This window comes from Leptinotarsa decemlineata, unplaced genomic scaffold (assembly GCF_025532065.1).
Source record: "Leptinotarsa decemlineata unplaced genomic scaffold, Ldec_3_MD MMD2_tig00000882_RagTag_RagTag, whole genome shotgun sequence".
Lineage (NCBI taxonomy): Eukaryota > Metazoa > Arthropoda > Insecta > Coleoptera > Chrysomelidae > Leptinotarsa > Leptinotarsa decemlineata.
The window spans coordinates 3,513,235-3,535,002 of record NW_027412556.1 but is presented as its reverse complement, the minus strand read 5'-3'; the positions used below and the strand labels follow the sequence as shown (position 1 = coordinate 3,535,002).

At 38.0% G+C, this 21,768-nt stretch overlaps 1 protein-coding gene across 1 annotated transcript in view; it reads right to left on the bottom strand.

Annotated features, from left to right (window-relative positions):
- Positions 1 to 21,768, bottom strand: part of LOC111503932 (diacylglycerol kinase eta) — a 215,583-nt gene that overhangs the window by 173,065 nt on the left and 20,750 nt on the right. The window contains 1 exon segment of the mRNA XM_074174819.1: positions 16,064 to 16,174. Within this exon segment, the coding sequence (XP_074030920.1) occupies positions 16,064 to 16,174 (111 nt within the window).

Genomic DNA, 21,768 nt, shown 5'->3' with positions numbered 1-21,768 from the left:
CCCTGGGTAACCCTAAGAAGCCGGCACCGAAGAAATATCTGGCGATGACCAGGAAAAACCTACGCTTAACAGTAGGATTTCTGACTGGCCACTGTCAACTGAGGAAACACCTTTTTATATCCTGGGGCTAGTGGACACATCTTTATGCAGGATGTGTGAACAGGAAAAGAAACTATCAGACATGTCTAATGCAACTTCCGGAGTTATCATCAATAAGAGAGTGTGTGTTCGGCGAGTCTTGGCCCTGGCCTGGAAAGGACAGGATGGACGATGACCTAAGAGGACACCTCCTCGGGAAGATGTGCAATAAGTCACATGTGGCCTAAGTGCTGTGGGTCAGATACAGATACAGACTGGTTGAATGTCATCTCTCTTGAGGAATCATAGCAAGTATCTAAAATTGCATTTTCAGTATGATATATGAAATAATACTCTTCTCTTGATCTTCATCGGGAGTATAGACAACTATTATCCAAAGCGCTATGAAATATAATTCCGAGTATTTCAACCTCAAAGATGATTCCTGAAGCGGTCCAGGTAATCCAGGAGAAGGATAAAAGAACCTTGGTGGAGACTGACCCATCACAAATTTTGCGTGGGATCGCTGGAGAACTGGGCGTCGTCTCCCACGCGGTTTTTGATGGTTTAAAAACGTATTAAAAAGATCAGAACGCTCGAAAAGTGGGTGCTCCACGATTTGAACGATCGACAGAAATTGTCACGTTTTTAGGTCTGTTCTTCTTTGCTTTTGCACCACCAAAACGATCCTTTTTTTGATCTAATCGTGTGACAAAAAGTGGATCATTTACTATAACAAAAGACGTTCAGGACAGTGGTTGGACACCAATGAGCCATCCATACACTTTCCTAAGGGAAAAACCCGCAAAAAAATATCATGGTTACTGTATGGTGGTCAGCGGCTGGTGACATTCACTATAACTTTCTGCAAACGGGCCAAATCATCACAGCAGACTCCTATTGTGTGGAAATCGCCGAAATGGCCAGCACTGTCCGATCCTGCTCCACTACTACGCTCCACGACTAATCACTGTTCAAAGATGAACGAATTGCACGTCGAAGTTCTGCCTCGTCCACCACGCTTCCCAAACCTCTCGATATTTCTCACGCCGGTATAAATTTCGCCAATCAGAACCAGGCAAAAACGGCCTTCATCGTCGACTGCATCGAATCCCGAGCCTAAAATTTCCATGCTGACGAATTGAATCGACTTGTTTCACGTTGGCAAAAATGGCATTCATTTTGATCGAGGTGAATTCGTACTCACTGAAATGTTACAGTTCAAAGTAAACTCAAAAGAAAGAAACTTTTTAAACAGCCTCATGCATTAGACGATTTATGTGATATTTGAATTTCACCAACGTAATGTATTTATGCTTTCAACGAACCGAAAGGCATATATAAAGGTTTCTCTCCAAATTCGTATCTCGACGAAACGCACTGAAGAGTGAATCACAAGAACTTGAATATTTCACCCACACGATCTGATCATATGTTAAATGTCACGTTTGAACGTTCCACACAAAGCGAACTCAGTTCATTACGGCTGAATCCACAGCTTGAATGTTTGTTTACCGACGTTTCCACAAGTTATGGAATTACAAGGATTCGTATCAGGTTAAATAAGTTACTATTAGTAGTCCGGTCAATTCAGACATTCTAAGCTACCTAAATTTCCATCAAGCTGAAAATCAGTAAGTTTGTTTAAATATGATTAAAAATAAAATTTGAAAGTTCCCCATCTTTCCCCTGTATGGAAAAAATTGTATTCAAGGTCAAAGGTCAAGAAATGAGTTTTTGAAGAATGAATTTTTGTTATTTCGGCTTGCGGAAATCGTCAGATTATATATTTTTCGTTATCCTTGAATTATTTCCTTCAAAATGAAAAAAAATTGCCACGCTCGAGGATATCGAAGTGACGTTATTTTTTTACAACTTTGCTGCCCTCTCCTTTCTTTACGTCACTCTCAAATTGTCAGATTACTGGAATATACACTTTTTAGCAGGTAATTAACTCACCTTACCTTAATCTGACGCGCTCGAGAATTTCTTAGTAATCTGATCCTTTATCCATCACAGGCGGCCTTATATATGGGGCTCATATTTGGTGGAGGTACTTAACCGGGTACAAGGTATCCCCCTGTGTATTAATCTGCCGCGCTTTGGTAAATCCCGAAATTCCCGCTTGGGCTCTCCTATTATTGTGAATAGTCCTCTCGGTAGGACGATTATGGCGACCGTAAAATGGGCGAATCGCGCGGTACGTAGCCCAAATAGCACACCTATTTTGATAAACAATTCAATTATTTGCACGTGTTCTTGAATGCTATATCAATCCATGTTGATTTGGCAAAATAGACTGACTAAATGACAACTAATTTAGCACACGGAGCACTTCCAAGAAAATGGTCGCCTGTTTTTTCGGAAAACTGGACATGTCGCAACCGTACCACTAGAACAACATAAAACAGTCAATTCTGAGTGGTACACAACCATTTGTTTGCCAGCTGTCTCCAAGAAATCAAGAAAACCAACCGCCGAAGACGGATCACTCTTCACCAAGACAATGCGAGCTCTCACACATCGGCTCAAACAACTGCATTTTTGAGCACCCAAAACATCGCTTTGATGAGTCATCCGCCGTTTAGTCCTGACTTGGCACCGAATGACTTCTTTTTATTCCCGCAAGTAAAAAACAAACTGAGAGGTCTACGTTTTTCGACACCTGAAGAAGCAGTTGCTGCATTCAGAATGTATGTTTTGCAAATACCTCAATCAGAGTGGCAAAAATGCTTCGACAATTGGTTCAAAAGCATGCAAAAGTCTATAGATCTTCATGGGAATATTTTGAAAAACAATAAAGTGACTTTTGATGATTAATATTTGTTTTTGTTCGCTAATCCCGAAATATAAAAGGCAACCCTCTACTGGATCCATTGTCATCCTTCATAATACGCCAAGTAATTGCTTCTTCAGCTTCATAGATGATATGTTTCCGTCTACTAGTTCTTCAGAAAAATATCCCAAAGGACGGATCCGAATGTGAGTCGGATTACCTGTAACGAAAGGAATCTGTGGCATCCATAGAGAATCCATCGCTAGAATGGTTCTCTGAGATATTAAATACGAATTTTGCCAACAATGCTGGCTGGCTGGCTATAAAGGCGATCGATACGAAGGGAACGTGCATAAAGTTCACGGGAATGGCGTCACTAATGGCGTCATCGTAATACGATTTAATAGTCCGGGGTGAGACTATGCAAACTGAGAAAAAGAAGAGTACGGATTGGAGTTGATGTCTTGGGTAAATCCAAGATAGTTGGCTATGAGGTTAGTGTGTTCCGAATTGATGATCTTAGCGGTACAAGACCCTTTTTTTTTAATAATTCACCAGTATACATCCATGCACTTCAAATACATTACAATTTTCTAGTTTTCAAGGCTCCATATCTAATAATAATAAAAACGTTTATTGAAGGACTTATAGATTCATAAATACATTTTCTTCGATTAATAAAGTACTTCCACTTTCATAAAATGAATATGAACATATAATAATGACACTTATTTTCTCAAACCAGCTTCTAGAAATGTAAAGGATCTACTTTTTACGTCTGATAGTTTCAAACATGAATCCCTTCAAGAATATTGTTGTATTTCTGCATTGTTTTTCGGTTGCGATATAACATTTGGATTTGCTGGAAGAGGAAAGAAAAGTATCGTTAATTCATTATAAGACGCTAAGAATTTGTCAAGTTTGGCCAATCATTTTTTTAAGAAACATGTAAGTGAAGAAGTTTTTAAAAAAAATGGATTAGAATTAATCAAATCTATTTATTAATTTCAAAAATATCAATTGGAAAAAATTAAATCATCGTTCATTTTGGCAAACCTCCCAACCACAGAAGGAGCAGCAGAACAACATTGTTACAGGGCATAATGTCAGCTTCAAATTTGGTTGGGTAACAAACTGACAACAGATTAGGGCTGGAAGCAACATCAACGTGGCATTAAGCCCAAATTTACAGAAAAGAAATTAATTCCGGAAGTATTGCTCAAAACTATTTGCTGCAGCGAAAACATGGTTCAAAATGCACAAATTTATGCTCAAATTGTCATGGTTCTGAAAATTGCTCCAATATGAAAGAAAAAACCTACGATGGTGATGGTCTTGAAGATTTGGAAGATCAACTAGAATTGGTAGAGTTTGTCGAATCTAACGATGAAGAAATACCACCAAAGAGAAGAAAACTAATGAATTGAAAATAATATTGGAGACGAAGAAGGTGATGGTCTTGAAGATTTAGAAGATCAACTAGAATTGGTAGAGTTTGTCGAATCTAACGATGAAGAAATGCCATCAAAGAGACAAAAACTAATGAACTGGAAATAATATTGGAGACGAAGAAGATGATGGTCTTGAAGATTTCGAAGATCAACTAGAATTGGAAAAGTTTGTCGATTCTAACGATGGAGAAATACCACCAAAGAGACGAAAACTAATGAACTGGAAATAATATTGGAGACGAAGAAGATGATGGTCTTGAAGATTTAGAAGATCAAATAGAATTGGTAGAGTTTGTCGAATCTAACGATGAAGAAATGCCATCAAAGAGACAAAAACTAATGAACTGGAAATAATATTGGAGACGAAGAAGATGATGGTCTTGAAGATTTCGAAGATCAACTAGAATTGGAAAAGTTTGTCGATTCTAACGATGAAAAGTGCCATAAATGGATAAGGTTTCATTATATTGTTATTTTTCTTGGTTTCAAAAATTATCGACACTGGTCGTAAAGTTTTGGTGGGTGAACCGAGGAGTTTTCATCTCGTTCCTGAACCGCTATTCGTTCTGTCCCTGTTATCAGTGATCCTTGAAGAGTTACCGTGGTTTCTGTCAAATGAACTATCCCATGGTAAGTCGCTGTTCGACTTCAGGCGATCATAACTGAATTCCTCATCATTGACGATGAGAGTACCATTTTTTATTTCAACGCAAGTTACAGATACTTGCAAGAAAGTGTCTGAAAAAGTGGGTTTTTTGCTTTAACAGTTTCGCTCGTATATAATTCAAAAAGTATTAACTTCTAAAAAAACTTGAAATAATAAAAGTTGCTGAGCTTTATTGTCTATTCATTCCCAGCCTAGTTTTCAAGACATATTTTTCACCCTCGGGATAGGGTGGCACCCATCCCCAAAAAGGTAAGTACAAGCTAATTTTAAGAACATCGGTTTTGTTCGGCAAAAATATACATGGAAAGAGTCATTTCTTGGACTACATTTCTTGAAACTACATGTCTGCAATATTTTCAATCATACTCTCTGAACGAGGAAACTGAATGTATTCCTGAGAAAAGTGATAAAACATACCTTCAATTCCTGGAATCACATTACTGAACCAAATCACGTTTTTAAGAAAACAGCAATTCGTTCTATTCCAGAAAGAAATAAAATGAACAATTCCAATTTGGAAAGTTCTTCGTAACGATATGCGAGAAAATTTTGTGGAATAACATTCATCTCTCTTATAATAATCAAGTTTCCCCCTTTGTTAGCTTCGGATATTTTTCAAATGAATGGGTATGTTTCCTACGAAACTGTCTCCAATTTTTCTCTCTAGGGTTTTGATTCCACGTGTACGGGTCCCAGATTAACTCGCAATTCAGCTAAACGTTTCCTTGCCGTGAACTTTGACCTTCAAATGCAGGTGGTATGGGTGATGACGTACATTCCAATAGTTCACTTGAAATCTGAGAGAGACAACTTCATCTGATGATAATTAAAATATTGTTGAGTTGTGATTCGTTGTGGTAATGATCAAACTAAACATATTATTTACGAACTTCTAATTTTTATTTCATAACGGAAATTTCCTGAAGAATTTTTAACAGGGACCAGAAGCAAATCATTCGTGAATCAAGCCACCATAGTCTCAAGATTCTATTAGTTCCCTAATAAATAACTTTAAGTACCGTCTTCAGAGAGCTGTGCTAACTTTTTTCAATAAACGAATCCTCCATTCTCAAATATTTAATAAAATAGAATATAGATATGAAAAATCCACTGGCATCGGTTACGTAGTATCCCATGTTGGCCTCTTTGCCAACTCTTCTGGAAACTATGTTTTCAACGAAACCAGTATCGAATCAATTCTCAAGTTGAATTCAGATTTCGAAGCCTCGATAATCGTCTTGTTACCATCGTGACTGTAATCTAAAAACTTCAAATGCGATATAGAGATAACTGAAGGTTCGCAGAGTATTACTTGTTCCCACGCTTCAACTTGGCTGTTCGTTTTCGACGAAATCATCCCTTCTGATCTCATTTTGAAGAAAAATACCTCAAGCGCTTTCCTAACAGTTTTAACTTTTCCGATATTGAAACGCAGCGTAGAAAAAGGCTGGATATTCCGGCACGATGTATACTCGACATCAGTTGCCCCTCAAAGATGTCGATTATCGATGTACTTGCAAAGTTGGCCCTTCCGTTTACATTGCCAATTTTTCAACTATAACCGGGGTGGACTTTTTCTCTTGTTCGAAGAGATGTTGGTCCTTTTGTTTTCATTTATTTTCCATTTTGCAACTATAACTAAAGTGGACCTCCTCTTCTTGTTCTAACAGATGTTTTCGCTCAGGCTGTTCAGCAAGTTACAAAGTGGTGTACATGCGATCACGGCTTTCACCAGCAGCAGCCGCAACTGGTCAACAAAAAAAGTCCGATATCCTGCTTGGTTGGTCCTTTTGTTTACATTTCCATCATTTTCCATTTTATAACTATAACCGGAGTGTACTTTCTCTTCTTGTTCTAAGAGATGTTTTTGCTCAGGCTGTTCAGCAAGTTATAAAGTGGTGGACATGCGATCGGGGCTTGCGCCAGCAGCAGCCGGAACTGCTCAACAGAAGAAGTCCGATATCCTGCTTGGTTGGTCCTTTCGTTTACATTTCCATCATTTTCCATTTTGTAACTATAACCGGAGTGTTCCAAGAGATGTTTTTTCTCTGGCTGTTCAGCAAGTTATAAAGTGGTGGACATGCGATCAGGGCTTGCGCCAGTAGCAGCCGGAACTGGTCAACAGAAGAAGTCCGATATCCTGCTTGGTTGGTCCTTTTGTTTCCATTCTCAGTATTTTCCATTTTGCAACTATAACCGGAGTGGACCTCCTCTTCTTGTTCTAAGAGATGTTTTTGCTCAGGCTGTTCAGCAAGTTATACAGTGGTGGACATGCGATCAGGGCTTGCGCCAGAAACGACCGGAATTGGTTAGCCAGAAGTCCGCTCCTGCTTTGTTGGTCCTTTTGTTCACATTTCCATCATTTTCTATTTCCCAACTATAACCGGGTGGACTTCTTTCTTTCGATTCAAGATATGTTTTTTCTCAGACTGTCCAGCAAGTTATAAAGTGGTGGACATGCAATCAGGACTTGCGCCAGTAGCAGCCGGAACTGGTCAACAGAAGAAGTCCGATCCTACTCGGTTGGCTCTTTCGTTTACATTTCCATTATTTTTCGTTTCCCAGCTATTAACGGGGTGAACTTCCTTTTTGCTAAGGCTGTGTAGCTAATTATGAAGTGGTTTACATGCGATCTGGGCTTGCGTCAGCAGTAGCCGGAACTGGTCAACAAAAGAAGTCCGAACCTGCTTTGTTGGTTCTTTTGTTTACATTTCCATCATTTTCTGTTTCCCAACTATAACCGGGTGGACTTCTTTCTTTCGTTCCAAGAGATGTTTTTGCTCAGGCTGACCAGCAAGTTATGAAGTAGTGGACACGCGATCCGGGCTTGCGCCAGCACCAGCCAGAACCGGTCAGCAGAAGTCCGCTCATGCTTTGTTGGTCCTTTTGTTCACCTATCCACCATTTTCTATTTTCCAACTATAACCGCGAGGACTTCTTTCTTTCGTTCCAAGAGATGTTTTTGCTCAGGCTGACCAGCAAGTTATGAAGTAGTGGACACGCGATCCGGGCTTGCGCCAGCACCAGCCGGAACTGGTCAGCAGAAGTCCGCTCCTGCTTTGTTGGTCCTTTTGTTTCCATTTCCCAAATATAACCGGGGTGGACTTCCTCCTTTTGTTCGAAGAGATGTTTTTGCTGAGGCTACTCAGGGCTTGCAAAATCGAATTGATGTAGCAGTAATTGCTTTGAACAGGCAGACCTTTTGGCTGCAAACTCACTCGTTCGTGTATGTAGATAGAAACTCTTCCATCCTGTAACAGTCGGTTTTGGCGACCTAGTCAGAAGCAACTTCATCGAAACTGCTGAACGATTCAGACGGAACATCAGCTTCATCGGATTTTTATAGACTTGTCCTTGATTTTTCAACAAGGATAGGGTTCGTTTTTCCAAATCTGTTAGGAATTAGTTCTTTTGGAGACTGTGTGGGCTCAGCCACAGAACAACAGATGTAGTACATGATATAAACACATTATGAACGAATCGAAATATAAGAACACATTTCACCACACGGGCACCACCGTCAACAACTATTCAATTCATGTTGTTCCCCAGTTGTTCAGGTTGAACATTTCACCTTTAATTTATTTTCCAGTGATACTACATCTAAACGATTTTGAATTGGGGGTATTCCATTCCACCCTGTCATATAATTCCAACTGTCCCGCGTTCATGTCCTAGATTCAACCGCAACCGCGACCCTTGACCTTTGATACATGCAAATTGGATATTCTGAAGCATGTACTTCGGATGTCTCATCGAGATTCGCTGAAAATAATATAGAGAAGAACTTAGAAAAGAGAGCTTTAATGAGCAGATAAGAGGTGTGTCCATTGTTCTTATATAAAGCACTTAACCCCGAACATACAGGACACCGCAATGACATTATTCCGATGGAAGTGTTCGCCGCTGGCTGTGGAACAATGGAATATTCCCATGTTGAATTGATACTGCCAGAAAATAGGGCAATAGATATGCTTGTTCGTCCATTCGTATAAATCTGTTGGATCGAAACACCTTGATTTTGATTTCGATAAAAAAAGAGTTCCATGAAATATCCAGTTTGGATCATAAACAACAAACCATTGATCCACTGAGTGCCAAATAGAAATATGCGGTATCTAACATTGCTGACCATCTATCGCATATTGTCATTCTCAAGACAGATATTTCTAAGGGAGTAAATGCACGCAAACCTAGTAAATCAATAATGAAGCGAATAGTTAATCCAAATAATATAAATGAATTTCGAACGAGACTGAATGGTATGAATTGGTGTCCAATTATGTCTGTACAAAAAAGGCTTTGCCTTTTTCCTAGAGTCTCTGTCCTGGTGTTTTGATGTATCATGCCCAATAAAACAAAGTAAAGTTGAGAAGCCTAAAAACTCATGGATAACTAACGATTTTGTTCAAGAAGGAAAATGCTCAAGAGAACTGTTCTATCTGATCACCAGTTATGGAGAAATAGATCCCCAAAGCATGCTTACATATAAAATAAGATTGGGAGAACATAAAAGAACAATCAAACAGAATAAAATACACTATTTTTCTAAAGAAATTGGGAAGGCAGCCAAAAAAACGAAGGAGACATGGCAAATAATAAATAGCGAACTAAGGAAACCAATGCATTTTGATGCTGGGGAGGGGGGCATTACTTTAAACTATAATTCAAATTCAGTTGGGAATGCGCAAAATACATCTGAATTATTTGCTCAGTACTTCTCAAACACTGCTACATCTATCATAGCCACCAACTTTAGACAGAATTTAACCCTACTCTGCACCAGTAGTACGAATGTCAGTATCCAACACTCCTTTGATAACAGCTCAATATTAGAATCTGAAATATATGACGCTCTCAGATCAATGAAAAATAACACGTCGACAAGCATTTATGAAATATCAATAATTACAGTTAAAGATATAATCAGTGCTATAATTGATCCACTTACCTATTTGATGAACCAATCTTTCATTCAAGGGTACTTCCCAGAGGAATTTAAAAAAGCTTTGGTAATTCCCCTATTTTAAAAAAAGAAGTCATGCTGAGATTGATAACTATAGACAGATCTCTTTTACTATGCTCGCACTCAAAATTGTATGAGAAAATTGAAGCCTCCAGAATAAGAGAGTATGTAGAAATCAACAACATATTATGTAACAACCAGCATGGTTTCAGGAAATATCGTTCCATAGAAACAGCCTCTTATCACTTTCTCAGCAACATATATTCCAACTTGGACGCTGGTAACTTTGTTATAAGTGTATTCTTTGACTTGTCAAAGGCATGTGTCATGGAATTTTCTGCCTTATAAGTTGATTACACTTGGTCTTCCAAACCATGTATTTAGATGGTTAGGCTCCTATATGGAGGGGCGCTGTATGTCAGTCAAGTATGGGGGCACCATGTCAGATGAGCATGCTTCTAACTAGGCGTTCCTCAGGGCTCAGTATTAGAACCATTATTATTCATTATATTCATCAATGATTTGCCTGAATATGTGAGGGACTGCCACATTACGATGTTTGCAGATGACACCACTGTTACAGTCACTGGACATACTATGGACGACGTGGTAAGCAAAATTAGTGAACGAAACTGACTAGTCTTGAATACCTCAAAATCAGTGACAATGAAATTTTATAACAGAAATAATGATACTCAAAATGCAGTGTTCTCTATTGATGAAATGAAGCAGATGAGAAACTGTGTAGATCAGAAAAGTCTGATTAGCATCTATTATGCAATGGCTTTTTCACATATTTCCTTGAACATCATGTCTTGGTGGTGGGGTTCAGATTTCAACAGGGTTAATAGGACAGAAACGTATTCTGAGACTAATTTTTTTTTGACATGGAATATGTCCTGGACATAACCTTCGGATATAACCACAACAACACAATTTCAAATGGCAATATACAGGAAACCTACACAAACAAGCTCCACCATACCCGCAAGTTCAAACCATCCACTATCACATAAAATGGCTGCCTATAACGCATTCATATACAGAATGTTAAGGATACCACTTAGCAATGAAATCCGGAACAAGGAAAGGAAAATGATATACCAAATAGGGAACGAGAACGGATACACCCAAAAGACAATAGATAAATAAGAAAACAGAATCAAACAAAAAATACAAAACAAGGATCAAACCACTCCAACAGACAAAACAACACAACGATAGACATCATTTACGTACGTAGGTCACCAAACCAAGTAACTAACAAACATTTTCAAACCCCTGGACATCAACATCACATACAAGCCAAACACGAATATAACACAAAAAATATAAACAGCTATGAAAAAAAAAGAAGACAAAAACCTAAAGTGTACAGCATACAATGCTCGGACTGCCAATAATTCTATATCGGCCAAACCAAAAAAAAACTGATCCAAAGGTACGATGAGCACAAAAAGGCAGACATAAACCCAATAATATATAAATCAAACCTCGCAACACACGCTATACAAAACAAACATAATTTCCCCCCACCAGAGAACATAAAATTCATAAAACAAGTCAATAAGGGAAACGGTATGGACATCTGGAAAAACTTAAACATCCATAAATTTAACAGTCATAATTCACTTATCGAGGAACAAATACAAATCAAAACACAACAAGACCTAACATTCAATATATTACACAAAACAATACACACTTCTAAACCTAGAAAAGATCCAACGCAAAGAATATTTCCTGGTGTAACCCAAATACAACACTGACATAAAAACTTGGCAAGTTGACTTGGGTGTCACACCAATAGGTGGTTCCACTTATGTCTTGCTTGCGTTCACGCAGTTATATCTATTAAGTACTTTTCTTGGTCAATCGAGAACCGCCTACTAGGTACTGACGATGCCCGATAGGCTGAAACAGCTGTCTACCGGTGCCTCTTAGATTAAAATCAATATGGGAATTATCAGAATGGTACTTATTTATTTATTTTTGATTTTCATGAAATTATTTTCCAGCAGCTTGACTGCGTTATTTTCTGCATTTCAAGAATGTAGGTTACTACGTTCAAATTTCAATTGAGTGAATGAAGTGTGTTGGCAGTTATATCAACACTATCGATATTCAGTCCTTATTGACTGAATTAATTGAAATGCTGATGAATTAACTACACCTTTATTTGTACACAATTATTGAAATTATTGCAACAAAAATATTTTTAGGGTGCACAGAATTCAATTAAGCATGTCACTTCAATATGATATTCTTGTTTAATATACGTGGTCGCTTATAATCTGCGAAAAAGTATACGTATATTTTCTAAGATTAAAATTTATTTGAAATTAGCCTTCCTTTTGATTTATGAAATACACTAATAAAAAAGCCACTTTGAAATGTTAATGAATTCCGATCTTGAATAACTTTTCAATCTGTATAAGTTATTGTATGAGTTTGAAAATGTTAGTTACAAATAATAGTGGTAAAAAAATAGAAAGTTTCAATTCTCTTTTCTTCATTATAATTCCCACACCTTTTTCAAATAAAAAAGGTACACTTCCACAATAACACTGGAGGTGATCGTTTTCAAGATATTTACAATTTTCTATATCGATGCATATTACTTAGATTCTAGGGCGCTAAGTGGAGTTGCTGAGAAAATTACAAAAACCAAGTATATGATGGATCTCGTCAATATAAACAAGTTTTACCAAAAGATTTTTGTCAACAAATAATTCGTTTTCGAGATACAAATTGTTGAAATTTTTCAAAACATAGTTAGTTTTTTGCAATTTCAGTTATTTAATAATAATAATAATAATGATAATAAGCAGGGATGGCCACTAACACCCTTGGCCTTTGGTGAGTTGCGACACCACTTACCCGAGCAACTGGTGCAAAACCGGACTGGCGGTCCAGGCGCACCCGGGAAGGAGAACTCTATTCTCCCTCCGGTGCTGGCCGTGGGTCCACAGGGCTAACCACCCAGTGGACCCAACACTTGGTTCCCAATAATCAAGAAAGGGCCCCCCACAATCGACCCACTCGGAGGGGCAGAGGCAAGGTGGTGGGGGCTATAACGATGATTTGCCTACCGATGACAACCCTGGCAATGAAAACGGACATGGCGGGTACATGGCGAGATTGCATGCTCTGTGGTGTGAAACACATCCGGAGCATGCCGCCTTTTCCGCCCAAAACCTTAGGGATTACGTATCTTACCTTCGGCGCCAGGGCTATTTAGCTCCTTTACAGCCTGCTAACGAATTGGTAGAAGTGACAGTTCTACCACCCGTTGGCACGGCTGGAGAGGAGACTCGCACCATACCACCAATGGAGACGACAATCAGAACACGCAGGGCGCTCCACAGAATTAGGCCCCTGAAGCCACAAGAACTGGCTTGTTTGGAAGCGGAGGTTCATAGTGTTCTAACAGAAGAGGCTGACATCTGGAAAATCAACACAGCCGTGTATAGCGTCGTCAAATCGGTTTCCGAATCGGAAGGACAAAATCTCGGCCTTGCGCTTCGGAAGATTGAACGGTGTGTACACATGATGGAGGCTAAGATCACGTAGGCGAGACAATACGCCTTACAGGCGTGTTGTCTCGCGGCCAACAAGCCTTTCACGCCCGCAGTGCGGCGAATAGCCGTCAAACTACGACGTATCCATCACACTTTAAGTCAAAGCGTGCTGCTGACCACCAAACAGCACTGCCTTGATAGGATACGAATGCTAGTGGCTGCTAATAAGTCACTAGTGAGACGAGCGAGAGGTATCGCGGAAAACCTTAGGTTCCGCGAAAAACCTTCTCGCTTATTCCAAGAGCCTCGACGTGTTGTGGATAATCCATCGACCGCTGATCAGGTGGAATCCTTCTAGAAGGATATCTATGAACACCCACAGCCACTCAACTAAGACAGTCCAGCCCTAGCGCAGTTCGAAGCTTCCAACAGAGAGCTTCGACAGCCTGAGCTCCATAAACTGCGCAACCCGATAACCCCGGATGACGTTCGAAGAGCTCTTGTGGGTTCCAAGAACTTTGCTGCTCCAGGCCCAGATGGGCTGAACACTTATTGGTGGAAAAAACTACCAAGCACCCACCGCTATCTGGCCAGAGTTTTCAACTAATGGTTGGACGGAAAGCAGCCGATTCCAGATTGTCGAGGGGCACCGTTCTTATCCCCAAAAGCGAAGATTTGTCGATTCCTAAGAATTACAGATCGATAACATGCTTGAATTCGTGTTATAAGTTGTTTACAAGCATCTTATACACACGAATACTCACCGCAGTTGACCGAGTGTTCGAACGGATATATGAGCAGAGAGGGTCGAAGAGAGGAGTCGCTGGATGTAAAGAGAACCTGCTCATCGATAGATGTGTAACGCAGGACTCGATACAATATAGGCGTAACCTCTCTATGGCCTGGATCGACCACCATAAGGCATTTAATACAATTTCTCATGAGATGCGCAGATGCCTTGCGGTACCCGACAAAATAGTGAGATGCATTGAACAACTAATACCACTTTGGCGAACTCGCTTTGCCATAACATCTGGTCAAGCAACAGTCCAAACAGAGTGGGTCACTTTAACAAGGGGTGTATTTCAGAGTGATTCCCTCAGTCCCCTTCTCTTCTGCATCCCACTATTCCCATTATCCGTTGCGCTTAGAAACACTCAAGGGTATAACTGTGGCACCCCCGAAAACCGGAGGCACAAGATCACCCATTTGTTTTATATGGATGATCTTAAACTTTATGCCTCTGGAGAGAAGGATCTCCATCAGTTCTTGAGGGTGGTGGAAGAGTACACGCATGCTATCGGTATGAAATTCGATGCGGGGACTACGGAGAGGATGTGCAGCTCGTAGATGGAAGCATCTTACATCATCTGGATGCCGGAGAGACGTAAACTTACCTTGGGGTGGAACAACGCCACTCACATCAGTGAAAAACTCTCTCCACGGCAAGTATCAGCACAAACTTCGACAGATCTGGTCATCGGAACTGTCGGGGAAGAACAAAGTTGCTGCAACAAATATGCTTGCCGTTCCAATCTTACTCTACTCGTTTGGAGTAGTGAAGTGGACTCAAGAGGAGCTGTATCAACTCGACGTAAAGACCCGAAAAATGATGCATCTATGCATCTCCATAGGAGTTTGCATCCCAAATCGTCCGTTCCACGGTTTTACTTCCCCCGACAACAGGGAGGCCGTGGACTTTTGAGTTTGGAATGTCTACATGATAGAATGGTGCTGGATACAGCCTGTGAAGTCGTCAGGAGTTCGGATCCCCTTCTCTGCATGGTTCGTGACCATAAGAGAGCGTAAATTGGAGCATTTCTCTTTAGGGCAGCTGCCCGAGCAGCTGATGAACTCAGTATAGTTTTCGACACTGAACGAGGTGACCACAACTCTGTCACGGAGTTGGAACCCGTTCAGCAAAAAGCTCAGATAAAAGCCGCAGAGATCACCTTACTTCTGCGGAAACACAAGGATAAGCCACCTTGGCTTATCAAAGCGCCTGACGTTCGCTTTTCTCAGGTCGAGTGGACTGAAGTCAGAAACTGAGGGGTTCATCATGACTTGTCAGGATGGTATCTTCAACACCTTAGTCTACCGCAGCCAGAGTTTGAAACCACTCCATATATATGTTGGCTATAACCGGTGAAAGTTTCTCAGAAATGCGTCACTCGAATATTTCAACGTACTTATGTTATAAAACACATAAAAAATGTATGTTCCATCTTTCTGTATCTGGAAAATGAAAGCCCTCAGGTAGGGAAACAAACAAATCGACAATTTAGATTCATTTTTCGAATATTTTGAAAATGCCACACTATTGAACCAATAGAGGCTCTTTAGAACCAACATTTATGAGTTCAGTATTGAACCAAGTGTTGAAAGATTATAACCATCATATTTTGATTATCATCTATTAATTATTAACGAAGATCAACACACGGTATAAAATGAATTCGTTCAAAGAAATAGACAAATGGTGAGAACGGATTTCTCTTCCTATTCCTTCGCTTTCATAAAGCTACCTTTCGTCGGAGAATAACCGAGTAATTCAATTCGAAAGCTCTGACAAGCTTCTTTGTAGCGTAAAAATTTGATTCTTACCTTTGTATCTTTGGCATAATATAATTTGCGTCCCTTCAGCTTGAAATATCTTCTTCTCCATCTCTGGAACGACCACGTCTGCTTCAGTAAATATCCCTCTTTGATGGAAGCCTGGAATTAATTGGAAGGGTTAATTGGATTTTCGTGTAGCGATAAACGTCGAACATATTTTTGATAATCGAAATTAGACGAATGAATGAAATTCGCGTCAGCAGTATATGCTCGATTTTCTACACTGAGTTACGCCATTCTATTCATTGGGTTGTTGATGGGTTAATTGCAACTGCGAAAGCAGAATTATACCGGGTGTCCTACTTTTTTAATTGGGTTAGGTCAACGAATTGGTAGGTCAACGATTATGGACATACAGGAATGCTTACTTACGGTGTAGCATTCGAAAATGCTACTATCTCAAAATTTTAAAGATTACTTGAGGTCCAACAAAAAATTTCATGAGAAAAGTTATAGGTATCTCTATGAAGCCGAAAAGGTATGAAAAGTGAAAGTAATGTTCAACTTTTCAAGAATGGATAGCGCTCAGAAATGTTCAAAGATAGTCCAGAGTAACGATAAAATTTTTGAATGCAATGTTGATTGCCTATTTAACAAGATTTCCAATAAATCTTTCTTTTATAAATAATGAATCAAAATCATCAGTTTAATTTTTATTCACGAAAAATATTCCAGTTATAAATACAGTCAGAATTTTGTTTTTTATTTATGATAACAATTCAAAGATAATGGTGTCAATCAGTGATTGACAGAAATCGAATTAGTTAAACAAAATCAGCTGTTAATACCTCAGTATATTTTGATTTGAAATGGCTTCTCTTGTCTATAGATATCAATTCCTCTTTTCCTTATACTGGTCATCGCTGGTGTTTACGCCTCTGGGCATATTCTTTTTTGAGTCGGATCTTTTCATATTCAAATTTCAAAAGTCCATATGCCAACTGTATCTCCCAGAGATGTCACCCTGATATTCGTCACGCCGCTATCTGCGTAAATGCGAATAGTACGTAGATGACCACTATAATAAAACCAATAATGATTGAGAGTAAAGCGCGTTGTCATATCTAAATTTTACGTTACCAGTTTATAGCAGAATCAAAATATAGTAAGCAGTAGAGTTGTAGGTTGTGGCAAATTATAGATAATACACAATACTAGTACGATTAAAAGGTATTATTTATGACAAAAATCAGTAATGAGCTTGTAATGAGTAATACTTATACATTTCCTGATTACTGAGCAGTTAAAATTCATTATTTTCAGTATAGTGTTAGATATTTATTACAACTAGTGGCAACGCTGTACGCAACGATATTTCTGTCTTTGTCACTTTACCGTAACTTCCATCTCATCGTTGCAGTCCTCACTAATGTACGTGCAGCCATGAGCGTATCATTGGTTTGTGAATTATACAGCGTGAATTGTACGTTTTACAGTTAAGTTAGTCAGCAATCGACGTGTTGTGATAACAATTGGTGAAAATAATAGTGCTAATAAGTGTTTGAGCGTTACATAATTATATTTCTACACCGGTCTCAAACTACTCAAAAAATGGGAGACATGGTCGGGCCTTCCACGTCGAAAAAGGTAAAACGGTCGGAGTCTCGGTCAGTAAGAGAAAAACAAATTGTAGTGCGAGTATTTCACTGTCTTGAAAGAGATCATCAGCCACCAAAAGATGACTTTGTGCATATGTGCTGTTATTGTACGTGTGTACCTCCGAATAACCAACCGGGCATTTCTACATCATTAAGTTCCACAATTACAAAAGATAAATTAGTTGATATGTGCTCTGATTATACCGGTGTACCAAAATCATCGATTTACAAAATACTAAGAGAAGCAGAAATTCATGGGGACGTACAAACGCCAAAAACTAGTAGCGGACGAAAAAAAATCACAGTGGATGAAGAAGCCAAAACCAGTATACGCAGAACTATTCACAGTTTCTTTTTCAGAAATGAGCTGCCCACACTACAAACAGTTCTGGAGGCACCTCATCATGACATTGGTCCAAAAATGGGTAAAGAAACTTTTAGGAAACTTGTACACGAAATGAAATTTACGTACGGAAAAAAGTTGAGAATGCAATCGCATGAAACGTCAAGAAGAAATCTAAGAATGAAGAATATCTCAAGAAAAAAAATTGTACTCCATGGACGAGACATGGGTTAACCAAGGACAACGGTCAAAAAAGTAGGCAGGATGGTAATATAACAAATGCACGACAAGCCTTTATTGAAGGTTTGTCAGTTGGGTTAAAACAGCCATCTGGAAAAGGTAGTCGTCTGATAGTTACGCATATAGGAAGCGACAGTGGATTTTTACCAAATGGTGAATTAATATTTAAATCTAAGAAAACAGGCGACTATCATGAAGAGATGAATGCGAAGGTGTTTGAAAAATGGTTTGAAGGCATCATTCAACTTGTGGAACCTGGGTCTGTCATCGTCATGGACCATGCCCCATACCATAGTCGACATTTAGAACCATTACCGAAACAATCATGGAAAAAAGCAGCAATTCAAGAATAGTTAATTAATAAGAACATCCAATATAACAAAGATAGTTTAAAGGCAGAACTACTTCAGCTAACAGTATTACACACAGACATATATAAAAAATTCGCAGTGGATGAAATGGCGTTAAGTCGTGGAATTACAGTTTTAAGGTTACCACCATACCACTGCGAATTAAACCCAATAGAATTAATCTGGGCGCAAGTAAAAGGATATGTGGCACGAGAAAACAGAACATTTAAATTAGTGGACGTGCAACATCACCTACAAGAAGCTATTCGAACTGTTTCTGCAGAAGACTGGAAGAAATGCATGCAGCATGTTTTAAAAGAGGAGCAAAAAATGTGGGACGTAGACAACCGTATTGAACATAATATTGAACCAATCACTTTGATGATAGCGGTAGCAACAGTGACGAATCTGAGGTTGAAGATTAGACGAAAATTTGTACATTTACATTTATATTATATTCTATTATCAAAAATTTGTAATTTGTATTTTCTAGTACCCCTGACGATGAGTTTAAGTTACTCGAAAGCTTGAGAATAGTTATAAAGAGTGTTCATTTATCAATTGCTGCAACCCAATAGTGAAAAAAAGTTCTATATATATATATATATATATATATATATATATATATATATATATATATATATATATATATATATATATATATATATTATATATGATGTGTTGTTCTTCCGGGTGTTCATCCGTTGGGTACTATTCGATAGTCGACGTTTCGCCATCATCTCAGATGGCATTATCAAGACGAGTTACTGCTTCGCTTCGAGAGGTGTAACTGTATATATATATATATATATATATATATATATATATATATATATATATATATATATATATATATATATTTATATATATATATATATATATATATATATATATATATATATATATATATTGTGTTTTATATTATATTGTTAATTGGTACCTACTACAATTACCACGATTATTACTCTGTATTATTACGTTGTACTCATAAGGCCCACCTAATGACTACAACGATTAGATAAATTACGATATTGCAAAGCTTTAATGAAATAAATAAAAAATGTGTATGAATATTTCAACTGATTGTACTAAGAATTTTTCTTTCATTCTTAACCCTCTCAAAAATTAATAAGCACGCCCCCGATTTGCTGTCAACTGGGCTTACTTCTACTCTCAATCATTATTGGTTTCAGTATAGATCAGAGTTTAAGGCGAGTTTATGAAGAGTGAATGCGAATGTGTTTTGGAAAAATCACGAGCCTTCAATAAATGACGTTTTGAACCGACAAGTTCCGTTTGTCGATTTGAACACTCCTCCATAAGATATTCCTCTTGAAGTTGAATCAGATAGGATGATTAAAACGCCTCTTGGTAGGTTTCTGTGTACTACCTGCTCCCTTTTTTATTTCATAAGTGAAGTTGAAGTTGTGGAATCTCTACTTCCGAATTGTAAGGAATAAAAAGTCTCTCGTTAATTTTTTTGAACTTTTAAACCTCCTCCAGTGGGGTAAGTAGCAAGGAATTTGTTTTTTCCTTTTAATCATTTAATCATGCCTCGTAAGTTGTAAAGACGGTTACACACTAGTACAGGATCTTCCTGGATTGGAACTATTGATACTCAGTCATTTGCAATTTGTTCCTGCTGAGCTGCACTTTATTTTCAACTGAGAGGAATAAACGTTGTAACATATATCGCCACTTTAAACAAGCGCCGAGCAGATGTGACGTAACACTGGTGATACTCTTAGTAGCTGCCATAAGACTGTGTGTTTATTTTAACATATTTTGAGGATTATTTTGAGGATTATTTTGAATAAATTTTTATTTAAGTATACCAATTAGGTTTCTAAAACATTGACTTTGTTATTGTGTTCTTTTTGTATTTGTTGTGCTTTTGGACATTTTTTAAACAAATGTAACGAGTAGACGCCATATGAGACTCTGTTATTTCTTCGATTGACGACTTGTTTATTTTGTGGAAATTCATGTTCACTGAGGATACACTAAAAATACACTTTTGTCTATTTTCCACTATATTACACCATTATGAAAATGGTGTAATAGCCGAAACTGGTCAACAATAAAGAAATATAGTGGAAAATAGACAAAAGTGTGTTTTTAGTGTATCCTCAGTGACTCTGTTATTTTCTTCCGTTTTGAGGTTTGTTTTTTGCCATTGTGGAACTTTTTCTTGTTTTTTGAACATTTTTAAATTAAATTGAGGTAATAATTGGAAATATTCACGTTTTCGTAAATAATAGCAATAATTATCCAACCATTAAACCTTGTAATTTTTAGTTAAAATGCCTAGTCGTATCTGTGCAGTGTCAACTTGCAAAAGCGATCAGTTGACTTTAAAGAAAAGTGGTGTCACTGATGTAATATTTCACTCTTTTCCTATTGCTAAGGATATGGTTTCCACAACTTTGCAAAAAGAATGGATTCGTCGCTGCAAAAGAGGGGATAAATTCACTCTCAAAAACGGATTTTCTCAAATTAGAAGCCGTGGTCCAAATGAAATTCAAATTAAAGCAGATACGATTTTGGAGCAGATAATAGGATAAAATTGCAGTAGCTCATTTTCATCTAGTAGTTCTGATATTTCTACTAACATTCCTCCAACTTCAAATGCAAATATTCCAGAAATAACACAGGACTCTTTAGAATATATTGCTGGATACTTTGCTAAAAAGCATAAAAATTATCTACCTAGTTTGGGCGATTATTCTTATAAAATAAAAGCAGAAGATCATAATTATAATATACCTTCTTGGGTCCAGCAACTTTCATTAGAAGGTCTTATGAAACCCACAGATAATTGGTTACAAAAAATTAAAAAGTAGAACAAGCTTTTCGAAAAACATCATTTGAATGGATTTAGAAAAGGGCCATGAGTTGTAAAAACTCTTTCGAAAAAAAAAAATACAAAAAGGGAAGATTTTCCTTCAAATATTATTTTTGAATTTTGCAAACTGAGAACAATTATCAGAATGAAATATGATAACATATTCAACAGAATGAATGACTTATTTTTTATTCTAGCCTCATATCGAAGTGAAGCAATAAAAAAAGTTAATCAAAGTCATTGAAGATGTAACAGAAGTTAATTTTATTATAATAATAATAAAGATTTCTTGTCACTGATCAACACAGTATGACTGT